This window comes from Thamnophis sirtalis, unplaced genomic scaffold (genome assembly GCF_051295495.1).
Source record: "Thamnophis sirtalis isolate CommonGarterSnake01/CBP01778 unplaced genomic scaffold, rThaSir2_p1.2 scaffold_5, whole genome shotgun sequence".
Taxonomy (NCBI): domain Eukaryota; kingdom Metazoa; phylum Chordata; class Lepidosauria; order Squamata; family Natricidae; genus Thamnophis; species Thamnophis sirtalis.
The window spans coordinates 104,714,215-104,734,465 of record NW_028261385.1 but is presented as its reverse complement, the minus strand read 5'-3'; the positions used below and the strand labels follow the sequence as shown (position 1 = coordinate 104,734,465).

At 38.0% G+C, this 20,251-nt stretch overlaps 1 protein-coding gene across 1 annotated transcript; it reads right to left on the bottom strand.

Moving 5' to 3' along the window:
- Positions 1-11,559: 11,559 nt before the first annotated feature.
- On the bottom strand, positions 11,560-18,442 carry LOC106542823 (cationic trypsin-3). The gene is made up of 5 exons (XM_014058664.2): positions 18,312-18,442; positions 16,927-17,089; positions 14,918-15,171; positions 13,571-13,707; positions 11,560-11,783 (listed from the first exon to the last, which is right to left on the bottom strand). The coding sequence occupies exons 1-5, from the start codon at positions 18,406-18,408 to the stop codon at positions 11,634-11,636; spliced, it is 801 nt and encodes a 266-aa protein (XP_013914139.2). The 5' UTR covers positions 18,409-18,442; the 3' UTR covers positions 11,560-11,633.
- Between the last annotated feature and the right edge of the window lie 1,809 nt (positions 18,443-20,251).

Below are 20,251 nucleotides of genomic sequence, written 5' to 3'. Positions count from 1 at the left end.
GCTTCAGCATTCTTTGTTTCCTGGCTATGTAACACAGAGCAACATTGTATCAGATTACAGACAACCAAGGATGGCTGAGATCTGGTAAAAGGCCTTTTGGTAGCATGGAATTTTTAGTCGAAAGCTTTTTTAAAAAGAGTTTGATGAAATAATAATGGCTGTAGAAAATAACTTAGATTCACAAAAGATTTGGAAGCTGCAGTCCCTTTGGAAAGAGATAGGGACTATATACAGAGATAGAACTAATTGAGCTGAGTGCATAGGCCTCTCTGAAGTTCAAACCTGCATTCTTCTACAATAGCAGAACCCTGACTGAATGGAAAAGTGATCAACTGGTTTTTCCTAGAAGAACTAAAGAAGCTTGGAGAATGAATTTATTACACTTAAAAGGAAACCACTTTCATCTGGACTTTGTTGGGAAGACATCTCCAATTATGGAGATTGAATTTATTATATTTAATTAGATAACAATTGATAAGAGATGGCATTAAGAAACAAACATGGATATTTGACCCAGAATAAATTATTGTTAATTCTTGGGATGATTTAGGATAGATAAGATGCTGTGGTAAATTTTCCAGAAGTTGATTATAATAACAGTTTGTTAACAGGATTTTGAAATTTAATCTTGACTTTTTTATTATTATTGTTTTTCCTGTTAACTATTTTGTCATTAATATAGTACATCTATGACAGGACATTTGCAAATAGATTTGGTAGTTCAAAAATTTTGAAGGTCCGTTTTGCAAGGTTGGGAAACCAATATTGTAAGAATGTATTAGTCAGTATTCAATTAGGGCAGACAATATGTGTAGATGTGTTGGATTTTTTTCTTTTTTTTTTTTTTTTTTTTTTAACCCAGCCTTTCTTTATTTGTAAATGTTTTATTCATTTTCATTTTCAATTTTGTACATTCACTTATATACTGGATATTGGTATTATAATCGTAAGAAAAACAAAAAACAAACAAACAAACAAACAAAAAAACAAAACACCCCCAACCGAAAACCCCACCTATCACTTTCACACATCCCTTCTTCTCCCCCTCCAACTTTCCTTTCTCCCTCCAGCAATCACCCCTCCTACTTCCCTTTCCCCTCCTATCTTCCTTTCTCGCCTTTCTCACCCTCCTTCCCCTCTCATCCTCCTTACATTCCCCTCTTCCTCCCTCCTTACTTCTCCCTCTTCTTTTCCTCTACTTCTCACTATAGTGCATTTCTCTATTCCTTACACCCAGAAAAAAAAAAAAAGGAAAAGAAAAAAGCAATAAGAAAAAAAAAGAGAAAAATGAAAAGAAAAGATAAGGAACAGCAGTATACAAGTGTATTCTTCTATATATTGAAGCTATATCTCCACCCACCCACCCACCCCCAATGAACCCCCCTCCCTAACCCCCTCCGACTTCCCAGGTCACACGCCCGGCACAGTTCAGTACCATTCACCTTCAAAGTATCTTATTAACAATAATAATGAAAATAAAATAAAAAGAACACTCCGAAAAAGAAAACAAAAACAAAAAAGTAAATAAAGTAAAATTAAAAACTCTTTTGCATTATGCTCAGCCTCCCATCATTCTTCAAATTTTAAACAGTATAAATCATTCCATTTATATTTTGTCCTCGTCCCTTAGTTCTTTGATATTTACCCCGATCTTCCTATAGAGTCTCCAGATAGTCTTTCTTAAGCTTATATTCAAATATTAGTTTATACAAAAATCAATTTGTCTTCATATTTTCGCTGCTCATCTTCCTATCCTTCGTTTCACGTCTCTATTCCTCCCTAGCCCAGATTGCATAAGATTAGGATCTCGCTCTTCACTTTAAAATCCTGAGCTTTTTATATTATACTTCAGACTTGTAGATTCATAAAACATATGCCCAAAATTCATACCAGTTCGTTCAATCCCAAGATTCCTTCATCAATATCCCAATCCACCTTCCTTTCTGTTCCACACTCCATTCACCCCAAACCGCGATTCAAATAAATCTTAGTCCCCGCTATCCTCACAGAAAACACTTCGTGCGCAGTTCGGATTTAAACTCAAATAAATCTTGTAAAAGTCCCGTATCAGTACACAGCTTTACCATTTCATACCAAACAGAAATCCTAAAGTTTTAATCAGTCCAAAAGCTTAGAAAGTATTTTAAAAACATCGCTGGGTCTGTATTCTTTACTCTTCTGTCCTTCCGGAAAGAAAAGGCAACCCTCTGCCTTATAACCACATGTCCCGCTGCTTTGAAGATATAACTGAATGCTCAGTTTCCGCTCTTCTGCCTCTCCAGTAGGGGGAGAGTAACTCCCTCCTTCTTGTAGTCAAATGAGTTGCTGCTTGTCTTTCCTTCACCTTGTTCTTCCGCATTTCCGGGTGAGTCAGGAAGCCCCGCCTTCAGAGTTTTATAATAAAAGTCCCAAGCTTCCGAAACAGAATTAATACGAAATCTTTGCTTTTCAAATGTAACTGTAATTCCAACTGGAGCCTCCCATTTATACTTTATTTGACGATTTCTGAGTTCTTGGGTTAAAAAAGTATAACTTCTCCTTGCGTGGAGCATCTGAAGCGGAATATCTTTAAAGACGAGCAAATCGTGGTTCTCAATTCGGAGCCTGGTTTTATAAAACTTTTGTAAAATCGCATTTCTGGATTCTCTTGTGAAAAAATATATAATTATGTCTCTTGGAAGCTGTCGTTGCTCCGCCACATGCGAATTCTGGCGATAGATTTTTCGAATATTCCAATCAAAATTAAGTCCTGGGCCTCCCACCAGTTGGCTGAAAGCTTCTACAAAAGTCTGTTTCAAACTCTCTCCTTTCCTTTCAGGCAATCCTCTTACACGTATTGCAAACGCCTTTGTATTATAATTTATCATTGTAAGTTGTGTTTGATTATTAATAATCTCTTGTTGTAAAGCTTGAATATTAGAAGACAAATCGAGATTAGCCCTCTCCAAAGATTCCAATTTCGTCTCCATTTCTTCAACATAATCTGTTAAAGTAGACGCGACTTCATACACATTCGCATTCATCTGGGCAATTTTGGCATGTATTTTATCGCATAAATCCAACACAAATTCTTGAATTTCTTTTCTAAAGCCATTAATTATTTGGGAGAGAAGCTCCTGTGTCAAGAAATCTCCAGTAGATGGCGTAGGAGACAAAGGCAGCGTTTTGGTAACGAGTTCTTTAGGCACAAGGGAGGAGGGTTTTTTTGCCTGTTTAGACTTGGGAGGCATTATAGATAAAATCTGAGAATAGACAGATAAACAGTATCTTCAGCTGGCCAGTTCTCAATAAATTATTTGTGGACTTTGCTCATTAGTGAGTAGCGGTCTCCGGGGAAATAAAGCCAGTTAATTACGTCATCAATCACCAACACAGTAAAAACGCCATTTTGTGTCCCAATTGCGCAGAGAAGTTCAAAGGAAAAACAAGGCTGGTATTTAGATAGTTAAAAAAACACACACACACACATCACAGAGGTGTGGCCCGCTCGTATTATCTTAAAAGCAATTTGTCATAGTCCTGAGTGCGGGGGAGGCTGTCTAGTGCTGCAAAAAGGCAGCTGTAAAGAAATGGTTGGAGGAAAGCTCAGCTACGCTGGATCCATTCTCTGTTCGCAGCCCAAAAAAAAAAAAGAAGAAGAGGGCTATGAACTACGAATAAATCCTAACACCTGAGCTTCTGCCTGTCCCTTTCTGCCAGAAAGGGATGATATCTATTGATCTTAATTAGATATACAAACCAGATCTTTAAGAGGGGCTTCATTGAGCTCCTCGTCGACAGGCTCCTCCCACAGGAAGCCGATTTTTTTCTTTTTTAATGTACTTTTTCAATGTCTTGTTTATTTTATGTTTTTTTTCTTTCTTTCTTTATTTTAAAATGTGTTTTGTATTTTAACTTTTTTCAAATAAAAATGGAAGAACAAATAAAGGATATTTTGTTGGACCAGCGTTCCCCAACCTTTCTGGCTCAGTGGACTGGCGGGGGCAGCAATGACTAAGGGGGAGAGAGGATGGTTTCATGCGTGTGCACACTACTTTCACAAATGTGGCTTCGCGTGCACAGACACACATTCACCCACCATCACCTGTGGCCCGGTTCTGAATGGGCTGCAGCCCCACACCACGCTGTGGATCGGGTGTTGGGGACTCCTGTGCCTTGCTGACTTGCAACAGTTTGATAACCAGGCAAGTCTGCAAAGCACTGCTAAAAACAATCATATTCTTTCAGATCTTGATTAATCCATGAATCATTTGAAGTAGATTACTTCTTCAAGTATCTTGTAGACTGAGAATCATGGAAGTTGTAATCCAACACATCTGAAGAGCGCTAACTTGGGGAAGTTAACCAGAATTAGCCTAGAAGGCTTAGTGTCTGCACAGACCAATAGAGCCCTTTTCCAAGCCTGTGGATGGTAAATGTGGGGGGAAATGTTAAAGTAATGCATTGCTACTGCTGATATGCTGACAATGTAAGAAAATGATAGACAGCATGACAAATTAAATGCCTATTCATAGTCACTCTTTTAATTTGAAAGTAGAGGAACAAAAATCTGAATAGGCCACATATGATTCCATCTTTAATTCATGCCAAAATATGAACACATGCTTAACCATTGTATAGTAGTCATAATATATTTTGTGATAAGAATTTTTAGGGCTACTGTTCACTATAAAGCTATATGTTTGTCTTTCATCCTAATAATCCTAAATTACTGATTTCAAAGAAGGTATATATCCTAAGAAAATTAGATAAGTAATAAAAATGTTTTAAATGCTTGGGTAGACAAGTTAGTCTTTTGATACAAAATTCAAAAGTTTGAATTTTGGTACGCATTTTCAGAGATAAAATAATATATTTCATATTAGTTAGGATATTGTTATGATAAAAAGCTGAATTAAATATATAATTGCAGCATATTGCAAAAATATAGTCTAATTTGTTTTGTCTGGGTTTCACTGCATTAAATCTGTTGGAAATTAAGTAAATTTGTGTTGACCAAGCCAAGCAGGATTTTCAACTGTTAACTTGCCATAACTCAAAATTCAAAACAAGACAATGTATCAACTGCTTCTAAAAAAGCAAGAGTTTTAACTTTAATAAAGCATTATTTATTGGTTGCCATGCATTATTTCCCAAGCTCCTTTAACACGATCCAATGAACCTGTATTTGGAACTGTAACTTTCCCCGCTCTATACATGTATATGCATCAATGCATAGGTTGTAAAACTATTGTAAAATTCTAGATTATTGAAGAATCATGTATTTAACATGTACACCTGTATAAATCAAATTCATGCACATGCACTTACATATATATAACTTATATGAATCATATATGAATCAACCTATATCTTCCAACCCATATTTTTAATCATATAAAGGAATATTATTTTTTACTATGATCAAGAATAACCACCCATGCGCCACTGAGTCTTCATTTCAGAGAAACGGAAAGTCCAAAGGGAAAAAAAACAGTGGGAGTGGGAATGAATTACCACTGAACCTCCCCCATTGAGTTTCCTTGTGAGAATCTGACATGGAGCATTGGAAATACTTACTTACTTACTTACTTACTTACTTACGCGGCACCTAAAAGCCCCACGGTGGGTCACAATGGTTTGGGCAATAGCAGAGGCCTCATCAATGGACAACTGCTGGTACGCTTGGGCCAGGTCCAACTTTGCAAAAAGTTTGCCCTGGCCCAAGGAGTGCAACACGTGTTGCACGACTGGCACAGGATAGGGGTGAGCTTGTAGGGCCTTATTGACGGTTGCCTTATAGTCTGCGCAGATCCTCAGGGATCCATCAGACTTCAAAGGCAACACAATGGGGGTTTCCCAAGGGGAGTGATCCATGGGCTCCAAGATGCCCTGAGAGATCAGCTTATCCAGCTCCGCATCAACCCGATCCCGCAGGGCAAAGGGAACCCGTCGTGCCTTAAGGCAGATGGGTGCCTCCAGAGGGTCCAGATTGAGGGAAATAGGGATGCACTTGTAGCAGCCCAGGGCATCCAAAAAGACGTCATCGAATTCAGAGAGGAGGGAGTCTAGGGAGAAGGCAAGGCGTAAGGAGTTAATGCCAGCAATAGTGAGGCCAAAAGCCCTGAACCAGTCAAGCCCCAGAAGGGAAGCAAGGGGGCTGCGGACTACTACAAGGGGCAAGGAACCCTTAAACCATCCGAACTGGACAGGAAATGTCCCACAACCCAGGATGGGGATAGGGTTGCCCTGGTAATCTCTCAGAAGGCAGGTGCCGGTGACAGCTGGCTCGGCTGGAGATGTGGCAGCAAGGCATGAAGAGTGTCCCAGGACATGATCATGGGGCCAAGCCAGTGTCCAGTTCCATCTTGCAGGGGCGGCCGGCGAGTAAGACGCAGAGGTGCATCTTACCCCGGCCCCCGACAGAAGAGGCAGCGGAGTCGGGCAGCCACTCAGGGAATGGAGCCTCAGGGTCGGAGATGGCATAGCACCCCAGGCGGGTGGCAGAGGAGCCATAAACAGGACGGCAGAACCCAGCAGACCAAGGAGGAGGAGGAAGTCTCAGGCCCCGAGAGCCTCCAGGAGCCGAGCGGCAAATAGCCGCGATGTGGCCCTTCTTTCTGCACTTGCGGCAAAGGGCATTACGGAACCGGCAAGAGGCTCAGGAGTGGCGGCCACCACAGCTGAGGCAAGCGCCTCCATCCCAGACGGCCATTGACTTGAGGCGGTCAACAGAGTCATCAAAATCAGCGCGGAGCTTGTCAGCCATCATCTGACAGTGGACAGTAGAGTGAGGCAACACAGGCAACGCAGACGTCGGGAACCTCCGGACATCTGGAGTGGACTTACCAGCCATTTCATAGGCCCAGGCTTCATCCAACGCCGATCTTCATGGAGAGTTCCGAGCGGGACAAGATGCGGCAATGGAGATTGATATCAAGCAGTCCATAAATGAACTGCTCCAAGAGGGCATCTTCCAGGTCTACAAACTCACAATGTATGGCGGCAGCCCTTAGCGCAGCCATATACTGGCTGATGGATTGGCCGTCGAGTTGAATGCAGCGCCTGAAGTATTGCCGTCGGGAGTATTTGGACGGCGTTGGCTCATAGTGCTGCTTGAGCCTGGCCATGAGAATGTCAAGGGGCATTGTATGCACCGGGGCCAGTGCTGAAAGAGCCCTGGCAGTGGCAAACATTTCAGGGCCACAATAGTGGAGGAGGGTGTCCCTTTTCCTCCCCTCAGGCAAGTCAGACAAGTCATGAGCCTGAAGAAAAACCTCGAAGTACTCAAGGAAAGTGTCCCAGGATTCAGCCTCAGGGCGGAAAGCGGCGAAAACAGAAGAAGGAGCCAAGGCTGGGACGTCGACGGGGTCCGTTTCGCTCATCCTCATCACCAGTTTTAAGACTCGAGCCTGAGGTGAATTCAATCTAACTTTATTGCAGTAACCAACAGTCAACAACAGAACAACAAATGAACAACAGAGCCCGCCTGACAGCTATTTATACTTGACAGCTGTCAGGTGGGTAGCCAATCGGCTGCGCTTGTTTCTCCCGCCGGCTGGCAGCTGCGCCAGAGCCAATCAGAAGCCTCGAGCTCTGGCTGCGGTTGCCGGCTGCATCAGGAGGACGCAACACATACTTACTTCCTTACTTCCTTACTTCTTTACTTCCTGACTTCCTTACTTCCTGGCAGGTAAGTGGGTGCTGATGCGGGTGTTACTCTGTGAGGGTAGGATGAGGGATTGTGTAAGTGGCTGAGAAACTGTCATGGAATGTTGAAAATTAGGATCACATGACCATCGCAGCAGCCCTGCCACGCTGAAACAGTTGAAGTAGCTCTGACTTCCCCAAATTTCATTCCTTCGGGAATAATGGTCCTGAAATTCTGTAGGTTAGCCCATTTGCAGTACCTTTGTTGGCAAACTTTTGTCCTGCGATACACTGTTATGCCCAATTAAAGGTTACAGACACAATAGCTATTTATAATATATACTCTAGATATCCTGGTTTCTATATAATGTCTGGCAAGTTTATAATATTTTGATATATCTAGTAGTTTTTCATAGTATTAATGAGCTTACAGATCATGATTAATCCATATAAATCAATGCCAGTGGATTACTTTTCAAAAAATCACATAGATTAAAGATGATGGAAGTTGAGGCCCTTAAAAAGAACTTGCTTCTGGAAGATTGACTTGAGTTAACTATTTATGGTTTGATACGCCAATTGTGTCCAAACATGTTGTCAGTTATGAAAACAAATAATCATGGATTGATATGATGCTGCTGTCAGTGACATGTAAATAAAAGATGGGCAGAATGCATTTTATGATGCAGATGAAAAATTATTCATTTCAATCTCTTTATTTTGAAGCAGATGAACACTGATCTGAAAGGCTCTCATTTGATTCAATTTTAGCTCATTCTTAAATGCATGCACATGTCTAATAAATGAATAAGAGCCAGAATATATGGTGTGAACAGCAGCAAACTATATATCTGTCATTAAATTCAATATTGCTGCATTATATTGGAAGAAAGCAATATCTCAAGAAAATTAAGTAGCTGATAGTTATTCCAGTTGACTGAAATTATTTCTATATTGATCCATTCAATCTATAGCAGACTATAGCAAATGAAGTATAAATATACCATTCAGTTCATACTTAAAATATTTAGGACACAAACTCAAGGAACCATATGAGTTTCCCAGGATCTTCCTTTTGATAGACAAAATAAATCTATTTTTTGAATCTCAAATCCAGGGTTTTTACTGAAGGTGGAGCTAGAATAAATATGAAAACGTAAAATATTCTGTTATGAGGTTGTGAGACTGTAGTAACTGTTGATAACAAATAGTAATAACATAGGTTCCATTTCCCAGAGATTCTCATCTGCATTCAATTCTGTTTAGTTGAAGAGACAAGACATAATACGTAAACAATATGTCTGGAGCAAACCGAGATATTATGTTTGCCCTTGCACAATTCATTTTTAAAGCTAGCCAATATTCCTGCACCCAGTAGATTAGGACTATGAACTGACACTTTTTTAATATTACAATATAGAAATATTGCACTATAGAAACTAGATTCTATATTGGTTATAGAATGTATCTTGAATTTCAGTGATCTAGTTCCAGTAGGAGATATACCGTCATTATAGTGTACATTGAAACTTCCTGCTTTTACATTTATTATGACACTGTTTTGTCACATTAACACCAGAGATAAATGAGAGGCTCTATTGCAACAAATATGTGTATGAAGTTTGATAAAGTTTTGAATCCATTCTGAAGTCCGTCCATCATGGAGAGCAGATTTGCTTGCAATTATGCTGATTAAAGGAATATTTGATCTCTTTAGCAGAATGCATTCCTTCAATATATTTTTTGCATTGATTAATTTAATTGTCCTAAAGTATAGTCGGGTTCACTGCTATCACAAAAAGGTTTGTTTGTTCTTTCCACCAGCTGTGCATGCTAATTTAATCATTTACAGCCAGGTATTTTTATCCAAGTTACCTACAGAATCATCTTTGTCCTACTACATCATTTGCCCCATCTGATTAAGCAGGGAAGGTATTCCTCATCAATCAAGGAATTCTGACTGGCAGAATCCAGAAAGAGAGATTTCCCTGCCGTTGCCCTGTGGGACACTCTCTCCCCAGAGGAAGATAGCAATAGCAGTTAGCAATAGCAGTTAGACTTATATACCGCTTCATAGGGCTTTCAGCCCTCTCTAAGCGGTTTACAGAGTCAGTCACCTCATTTTACCCACCTCGGAAGGATGGAAGGCTGAGTCAACCCTGAGCCGGTGAGATTTGAACAGCCAAACTGCAGAACTGTAGTCAGCTGAAGTAGCCTGCAGTGCTGCATTTAACCACTGCGCCACCTCCCCTCTTCCAGAAAGATGTGAAAACATGATTCTGTATCCTTCTTTGGGATGCAGATAGGAACACACACAGCCAAGGGATTGGTTAGTGCCCTGAAAACTACACACACACAACACACACACACACACACACACACCTTTTAATTAATTTTTAACATCACTTGCTTCTTTGACATTTTATATATGCTTTTATGTTTTTAATATTTTATTGTACAGTGCCCAAAGCCTCTCTGTGAGGGTAGTTTTAAATTTGATAAATAAATAAGATAAATAAAGTTGTCTTCTGGGTATAGACTCTATTTGAAGCCTTTCTTTCTTGTACAACCAGGTATCTAGCACTATAATCACTATTTCTGGATATGATCTCTTTGGAGAAAAACTGAACCAGATCATAAGTTTCCTTTTCAGTCTATCTATATCATACATGGTTCAGTGCTTCTGCCCTGTGCATTTTGCTACATATTCTTTGCTTTTCAAAATGTCACTTTGTGTGATTTCGTGTCCTTGTGTGTTTATGTTGGAAAGGCCACTAGCATTGCCAAATACTTTGGAAAGTAAAAAAGGGAGGAGAAACAAGAATCTTGTGCATTCCAAATATACCTCATGCAGAATTTTGGCATGGATCTAGTTAATTTCAGAACCATCTCTCCCCATTTATTTTTGCCATCTCGTTTGATCCAATGGGATGGCATTCTTTGTGTCATATTTATTAAACAATGTCATTTGGTGGGACCAGGAAGAGTGCCCTCTCTGTTGTAGCATCTGCTTTGATTCATGGGATCCCAAATTTGCTAACATTGTGGAAGTCCATGAAGGCTGGGTTGTTCCCTCAGGCACTGGGTCTGAAGTCAGCCCATCACTTTTTCTCATGATTAGAGTTGTGTTCATTCACAACTGATATTTTTATTACTTTTTTCATTGTATTTTGTTTTTATCTGCTTTATTCTTTATTCACACAATCACAGTTGAAAGATGGGCATCTCTTTAGATTTATATAATTAATAAACTAATTGACCATTTTTGGAAAAGTTTACCATAAAAGGGTATTCTTGGAGCTAACTATAATTGGAAATGGACTATGCAGTAACCAGCAAAGAACATTTGCCATAAAATTGGCAATTAGAAGAAAGCCCCTAAAAATAACACCATAAGAAAATGATTAGAGAATCCCTCAAATAGAAAATCAATAAAACCACTCCGAAGCATTCCGAAATGTAGTAAATTGGGGATAATTTGTTGACTTGGTTTTTTAGATGTCTCATTTCCTATGTTTACTTAAACTCCTTTAGATTATATTGCCTTATCGCATAACTACTAGAGAAAATTCAACAGATGGAACAGCTCAAGTGACTAAAACTTCTTGATGGCAGTAGTATTGCCCAACTCTGAAAAGTGAGTTTGTGCCAGTTTCTGATTTTATTTTTTTAAATAATTTTTGTTAAAAGGTTTTATGCATCTAATAAGAAATGCATTCAAATAAAAAATAAGATAAATAGAAAAGAAAGAAAATAAGACAAATCTTTTGTTCAAATCAAGGAACAACATACATTCCATTGTGTCTCTCCAGTTGGTTACTCTTAAATTGGCAGAAAGGTAGGCCTAACTTTTTCTCTTTATATCTCTGCTGTTTAATAAGCTGCTCAATCTATATGACTACTATTAAAATAAAAACATTAAACAGAGAGTAAGGTAATCAGGCTTTATTTATTTCATTTCATTCTCTATTAAGATGAATCACATTAAGAGAAAAGTATCTGTTTCAGTTGGCAGCTATGATTTGATTGATCCAGTCGTTGTATCTGCAAACTTTAGTGTAGACTCCAGGATAGCCAGGCAGGGCACAACCGATACCCCAGGAGACAATGCCCTGGAGCACTCCGTTACAAACCACGGGACCACCAGAATCTCCCTAAAAGGCAAAAAGAGTGGAAAACAAGAAAGGTTTGATATTCTAGTTGACTATAAATAAAAATGAAAAATTGTTACTGAATTCTTTAAGCCTACACTAAAAAGGAGCTTCAGATCATAAGGAAACCTTGTTGAACGATTACCCAAAACATTTTTGTGTTCCCAGCTAAATTCTTCCAGGCTTCATAACAATTTAGGAGTTTGTATAGGGTTTCTTCAAACCAAGAGGAACCTTTGTAATCTTCCATATTTTTAAATCAAAATGTAAGAAAAGCAGCCACATTCCCTTTCCTACCAGTTCAGTTTACAATGTCAACAGTGCCCTACAAGTAGCCCTACAAACTAAAAAAATTGTTAAAATAAGAATGTTTCTTGGTCTCTTCGTGCATATCCCTGTATCATATGACTCAAAATATATGTTCATGAAGTATGATATAAATGTATCAATTTTTTAAGCGAAAATTGTTTTTCCAACCAGTATTTCCTCCTATGACTATGCATATAGTCTTTTGGATAACATGACAAAACTTATTGTTTGAGCTACTTGAAAACCGTACAATTCCTCCATGCACAGCAGAATATGCAAGAATAATAGTGAGATGAAAACTTAGCATCAAGGAATGTATGCATATTTGCCATACAATATGGCTGCAGTAGTATTATTATTTATTTTTGTTGTTATCTTTCTTATTCCCCATTCTCTTATTTGGTATTATTCTTATTATGATTATCATTATTCTGTTGCTTGCATATACACTGAGAGCTTTGGAGACAAATTCCTTGTGTATATAATCACACTTGAATTGAATATTCAATTCCAGCCTGAACATTCCAAGACTTTCTTTCAGAGTTCCTGATTCAATCATGTATCAATATTTTGGATTAAATTACCATTAGTTTAAATGTAATGGGTTGCAAAAGGAATTTGGACTGATTAAAATGCAGAATCACAATATATTCAATTAAAATATCTTTATATGTTACATTTTGGGAGAAACATATTAGCTGTGTTCCAAATTCCAAAATTGTCCATATTATTGCAAAATGTTTTAGAGGTTCCATAATCAACAGTTAATATTTCCTGTACAATTGAAAAATAACACTAAACTAGAAAATTGGAAACTGAGAAGAATTGTGGAACAAATAGTTGGAATGAGTGGTTGCAGTTTTAAAGAAAGTTGTCTTTGTATTCTATATTCTTAAGCAGCTCAAATTTCTGTAAAAGATTTGTTTGAGCATTTACCAGGCAGGGCTTTGATGTATGTTTAGTGTGTGCTACAATTGCACCACATGAATTCATATCCATAACAATGTTGATTAGAGGAGAAATGAATGTTAAATACGTATATGTATTTTTTATATTTATATATATTTAGCCATAACTCAACTCGGGTTTTATGATGTGTGGTCTGCAATTAAAAATATTATCTTACACTAAAGGAAGGTCTTGCTACATGCTAATCTGAAAAGAGGTTTCAAGAGGTTTCCACTTCTTATATATGAACAGCTTTTCATTAACATAGTGGAAAATCTGAGCAAATCTTAAATCCTGTGCGGTCAGTATTTAACTTAGTGTTTAAAACACCAAGCAGTTCTCATTCCTATTTTTTTTTAATATCCTCTTTTTTCTTTTCTGTTTTTTTTCTTCTGCCTAGTTTTATTTCTGCTTTGCTTTGGGGTAATGCTTACCTATTTTTGTTGAAATGTTAAAAGAATAGTTTAAATAATATAGCTAAATTAATCCTGGATGCATATAATTTCAGTTGGTCAGAAAGCAAGTGTCCTCACCTGACAAGAATCTTTGCCACCCTCTAGGTATCCAAGACAGACCATATTTGGGGTAATTTGTCCTGGGTAAGCAGCATTGCATTCCTCATCACTTAGGATTGGTGCATTCAGGCATTGCAGAAGATCAGGGTAGTTTACTAGAAAAAAAGAGAAAGGAAAAAATAAGGAAATGGACAGCAGCTCATGAAAATACATGCTTTATTTTAACATTTGTTAGTCTTAAAAGATATCAAAAGAGACTCTAAATGATCAGCAGCAACCCTGTAATTTAAGGTGTCAGAAGAGATTCTGTTTAAATGATCAGCAACAACCCTGTAATTCAAGACAAGTAAAAGCAACTAGCTAGTTACATAATTTTATGGAATATGATGTCTGAGATGAGGTAACCAACTCAAGACAAAAAAACTGCCTCAAGAAAAGAAAAAAGTGGGATTTGATGCACATTCATTTTCAGTGCTCTAAAACCATCCGAACCAGCATTTATAGGCTTATATTAGTTCAAGGCTCAGTCCATGAATTGTTTTCTTCTTAATGCTAGAACTTAAACCTGGCATTTCATAATAGATTCAAGTTGCCCCTGAATATCTCTAACCCTGTGAATACTTAAAACATTTAGCAATTCAACAGTGATTAAGAAACACATTACTAGGTTTAGGAAGTGTTGTTTGCATTTGATGATGCAGAGGGCTTAGGGAAAGGTCTTGAAGGATAAGGGGCAAAGCTTCTATCAAGGCAATAGTCAGATAAGAGGGATTTGAGCGGAGGCCAAGAAAATAACTTGGAAAACTGTCTCATATATATCCCTTCATAGTTCACATGTGGATAAAATGAGGGAAGGGGAAGCACATTCAGTTTGCAAGATTGTGTTGTTATTATGGTTTGTCACACAGGCAACCTGGTGTTTAGGATGGGTTTGACATTTTAATCCACCTACTGAGTTCTTTCAAAAGACCTGGGATGGGCAGATCTTGTTGCTAAAAGTTATAGGCAGCCTGACTCCCAGCAGCTCTAGGTAGTTTACAAATTAAAAACAAGCAACAATACAAGAAACCCTAAACAAAGACAGAAAACAAAAACAAAGACAGAGAAAACAAATCTGGTTAAGAACAAAGAAATGTAAGAAAAGGGGGCATCAATCATCCCCATCAAAATCTTGAGCAAATAGCCATATCTTCAGGGCTCTTCAAAATATGAAAGGCAGGAGTCATTTGAAAAAGCTGACCGACATGGCATTGGTTTCTTAGTCTGGTCTATGTTGTCGGGCTGACAGCAGGTAGCAGCAATTACAGTTCTTCAGTCATGTATCTGGGAATCAGATTAAGTTAACCAATTCTTGTTAATACTCACCACCATTGCTGAGAGTATTGCCCCATCCTGAGATCAAGCAACTAGTACCAATTGCTGCACATCCATTACCCAAAGAGATAGGTGAGACACTTGCATCAATAGTGACAGGTGATTCCAGCTTGATGAGCATGATATCATTATCCAAGAGCCAAGAGCTGTACTCTGGATGGACAATTATTTTTGCAGGTTTTTTAATCTGTTCGCTCCCTTCATTTTCCACCATATTGTGCTCTCCAAGTATCACATTCATGCGGCTGAAAGTTAATGTTGCAACATTATATTTGTTGTACAATGTCTGATCTCAATCTGAAAAAAAGCTTTGAATACCTTATGCTAAAGAAAAAGCAATCAGATCATAGTTTTAGTAGACTCCAATCTAAAATGGGAACTTTGCATGTATTCATGATTAATATCATAAATTTCACAGAAACAGAGGCTAAAACAATTCTAGCCTGTATAGTGCTGAATATGAATTTAGAGAGTCTACTTTTATCCATTTTCACAACAATACAAATTCTGGTATTAACCAAGAAAGTCTGACGTTTGTTTTATGAAATTCACATTTCCCCCAAAGCATCTGAAAAAAAATATTCTTGAATTTTGCATACAAACAAATATAGCTACATATTAAAAGAATGTACATGTGAAGGAATTTACATTTTAAAAAGCCCAATGTAAGAAAATGCAAATGTCAAAGAAAAATAAGGTAATCTTTTTAAAGCTGCTTAGACATTACATATACTGGTAACTGTTGCACAAATTAATGGAATATGTATAAAAAGCCTCCTCCAACCATTGTAAAAGTACAGATGGTAAATTATTATTATATATTCACAACAATGTGAAGTCACAGCAGACAATTATTTAACTGGTGTTGGCCTTTATAGCATAAAGTTCTTTCTAAGAATCTAAGCTCTGAACAACTTTGGGTGGTTCACAACAATACAATTTAGTGATGGAGGTGGAAATTAAACTTTGCCCTTAAGCACAAAGTAGCATTTTCTCATAAGACAAAATGCAAGAGAAACAAGCCAGGAACCTTCCATTTTCAGGATTAGGTTCAGGTTTTATGCTCTAAGTATAGATGAAGTGTACTGAAGCTTCAAAGCCTTCTTAAGGTGCAAAATAAAATAGCACAAGACTATTCCTGACTTTTGGCAGATAGTATAAAACTTGTGGCTCAGGCTTAACTGTTGTACTGTAATTGTTAGAAACAGACAGTTTGCCTTCTAATCAAAATATTTTCTGCTTGCTGCATTTCATCCTTGGATCACCTCCCTGACCTTTGAGATCCTGAATAGGATTCTACTCTCACATACTGGATCCGGATGCAAAAAAAAATGTGAATCAGTTCTATGATAGGCCATTTCTGAAGGAATGTGTGACTTTCAAGTAATGAGTTAGCTTAGCAATTGATGTAAGGAGCCCTTATAGATCATTATCATTACATTTACATTTACATCTGATGAAGTATTTTTTTTGGAGTATTTTATTAATACTTATAGGCCGCCCTTTTCCCTGAGGGGACTCAGGGCGGCTTACATAAAATGAGGGGAAGGGATATACAAACAATAGCACATACAATACATAAAGTAAAATAATAAGCAACATTCATTCATCATTCGGGTGGGGGCAATTATCTTTGTCCCCAGGCCTGACGGGCTAGCCAGGTCTTGAGGGCTGTGCGGAAGGCCTGGACGGTGGTGAGGGTACGAATCTCCAAGTATAATTGATTAATTTAAGATATTTCCATACAACAATCACAATCTATATCTGAGTGGACAGTTATAGTCCTGTAAGATTACCTTGGTATCATAAGCATTTTTTTTTGGCTTAGGGATTGATTTTTAAGAATAAAACACAGACTAGGAATAAATAAAGTGGAATCACAAGTATGCAAGACTTTCGTGAATGAATATGACATTGATTTGTTGTTGGTGCATTTTTAACTTCTATGTGCTTTTAACAGAAATTGCTTTAAGATCATCATAAAAATACTCTTCACTTACGATTTGTAACAATGAGCAGCTGAAACAACCCATTGTTCGTTGATGAGGGAACCACCACAGAAATGATAGCCAGAATTCAGTGAAACCTGATAAGGGACAGCATTTCTCTGGCAGGTATATCCTCCAACAATCTTGTCATCATCATCCTCAAAGGGCGCAGCAACTGATAAGAACAGGAGGATCAAAATGATTAAATACAGCACTAGTATGTAGCAAGCCAACTGCAGTATATGTTCCTATTGACACCATGAAGCAATGGGTGCTATTTATAGAGAAGACCATCATTGGTAATTTGAGGCATTTTAGCCTCAACTGAGATTACAATGGACTATTGAATGATCAAATTATTTCAGCATTCCTAATATATGTTTATAAGTTCCCCAAAAGGTGATCATCGGCTGTGGTTTTTGCTTTCTCAGATTCATATGATGCATGCAAGTTTATGTAGATATGTGTAACATATCTGCAAGTTGTGGAAGATTGGAGCAATCTATATGTTTCATACATAAAATTATACACACATGAATAATGAACACTCATATATACACATATAAGTACATACAGTAAATTGGATATCAGAGTGAATAGTTTTAGGCATCAAGCCATCTTAGAATATGTTTGTATTTCATATATTTTGAAGCAAATAGCAGAGAAGAAACAGTGAGAATTGTTACCAAAAAGCAATACCAAAATCAAATGGTAAAACCTGATTTATACTCAGGTGAATCTTCAGAACAGAGAAGAAAGGTTAGGGACATTTGTTTGTGCATGTCTTTCTACTGTTAATAGATTTAGCTTTAAGTCAAGTACAAAGGAAATTTAGGACTCTCTTTCAAGTCAGACATACAAGGAATTTCACTTAAATTGAATCCAAAAGAGTCTCACAAAGGCTTCCTTGTGCCGAGGGAGGTTTCTTTACACTTCTTATAGCAAAACATGTATTCATTAGTGCTTAGTACATCTTAGAAAATTGCAGGGTTCTAAATGTTTCAGAGAAAATAGTAGAAGTATATAAATAAAGACACTGCCCATGGAGAAAATGGCAGTCTCACTTAGGCATTCAACTGATTCATGTGGGTATACATAAAATTATACACCCATGAATTAATGAATAATGATTCAAGAATATCCTTCAATCCAAAGGATACCCATCAGCCTTTGCTTAATAAAGTCTAGTTAGAAAGATAACAAGAACTGCCTGGAAATATAGTAAAAAGATGTAATGGGAAAAGAGAGGATACTTTAAAGCTATATATTTGATCCCTAAAGCACCCACTCATTTAATGCCCCCGCTGAGGAAGATGGAGAGAAAAAGATGGCTGTGCCCACTGTACCCGCCAACTTCAGAGACTGTAGAAGAATCAAGTAACTGTTTTAAAACTCACGTGCTGCTCCGAGGAAGGCAAATATCCACAGGACTTTCATTCTGTCTGTTGGTATTCTTAAGCTGGAATAGAAAGCCCTGAAGGAATCTCTTCCCATTTATACCCTTCCAGGGATCTTATCTTTATTATGACCCAAGGCCACAACAGCTCCCTACTTCCCAAGGTCTAGCATATGCATAATTACCAATTAATCATGTATTAGACATTTTCATGATATACTATAGTGATAGCAGGATTCCAGGTGTCTTAAATCTAAAGGAAAGCATTAGGTAGATACTCACGCACCATTTGAACTGTGTGCTGGGTCTTCTATTGAGCCCTCTATCTACCTACTTGAATGTCTCTGAATGTTCTAAGATTTTTTTGGTTTGCAAAGCCTTAGCCACACTTGTCCACATCAAAAGCCTTTCAAAGAAACCTGACAAAGACATGGTTGCCAAAGCTCAGATCTCTTCTTAGCTGAGGCAAAATTTAACAAATCACCGAAAAAATTCCCATACTTATGTCAGATTATGTTATTCTGGAAGACATAAGTAAGAACCATAACTTTTTTGTCTACTCTTCATTACATACAGTAGGGTAGATTTCTGTTAACAGTTTGATCCACTTGTGGTCCTGATCCAGAGAGTGTACTGGCAGTTATCCCAGTTTGCCCAGTTCATCTTGGTTTTGCGTAGATCATCTCACTCAGAATCATATCCCTGGATTTGATTGCATGATGTGAAAGAACTGTCCAATTAGCGACACTGCAAGGTCTTCTCCATCAGCACCAACACCAAAACAGCCACCTAAAGAAGAGATATCCTTCTCGATTTCCATAGGTTTCATGAAAGACATGATCTGACCCCATAAAGGTTTCTGATCTTCTCTGAAAATGTGATGGAGTCATTGAGACAGAAGGTGGCATGGCCAGCAGAACAACTTACAGAACAAGAAGGCTGAAGACCTTATGTAGTTTGAGGTTTGAGTGATGCATTGCAGAGTAGTGAAAGCAAGAATATTTATCACAATAATTGTCGATTTTTGGTATTTTAACTCCCACTAATCACCGGGGCAAAGAATGTGGATAGGGCAAGAAGCCCCTTTTATTCAAATATGTTATTTCTAACATGTTTTGTGTGACATGTCTTGATGTATTTATTACTTGTGGTAAGTGTGGACAAATGTGGAAAGTCAAGAAATTCAACCTCTCCCCAAACTGTGCTGTACTACCTTGGTCCCATACACAAAGTTCAGTGTGCAATCAGAATTGTCTTCAGCTGTACACATGGAAACTTCCATGAGACCTTAAACCATGTCCCATCGTGTAAACATTCCTCTCATCTAAAACTTCACATAAGAACATTTTTCACTACAGACCACCACTCTGTGCTCACAGATGACAGGTGGCACAGCATGCTGTCTTATCTAGTCGATGGATACCTTGGTCTGGACTTAGAAGAATCTTCTTTTACCACAGTGTTCTTGTTTGGATTTATATCCTTATGCCTAGAAGAGGATTCTGCGTATGAATTGCCCAAGCACTGTAAACTTCCTCTAATATTTCCAGTAGCTGATGAAAGAGCTGGTTGAGGTCCCTGGAAATGTTGGATGAGATTTCAAAGTGATGCCAAACAAAGCAATAGAGTTGCTTTGTTTTTAAAAAGCACAGCGTGTGTGGTCATTGCTTCCCAAATTAGCACTGAAAAGTGTTCATTAAACTCAATCAAAGCTTTGCACAGATTTACAAAAAAATGTAAAATGGGATGAAATTAAATCCATGTGTTCTCCTAAAATTCCTGAAGGCTCAAGCGCAGGAATCTACTATCATGCTGATCCCTTCCAAGACCTCCCGGCATGTACCTCCCATTGATACTAAATCTCTTGTTTTTGATCCAGGACATTTGAAGAGAGTTTATTTTTCACACTTGCTTCAGTGGCAGTGGAATGTTGTCTGATGG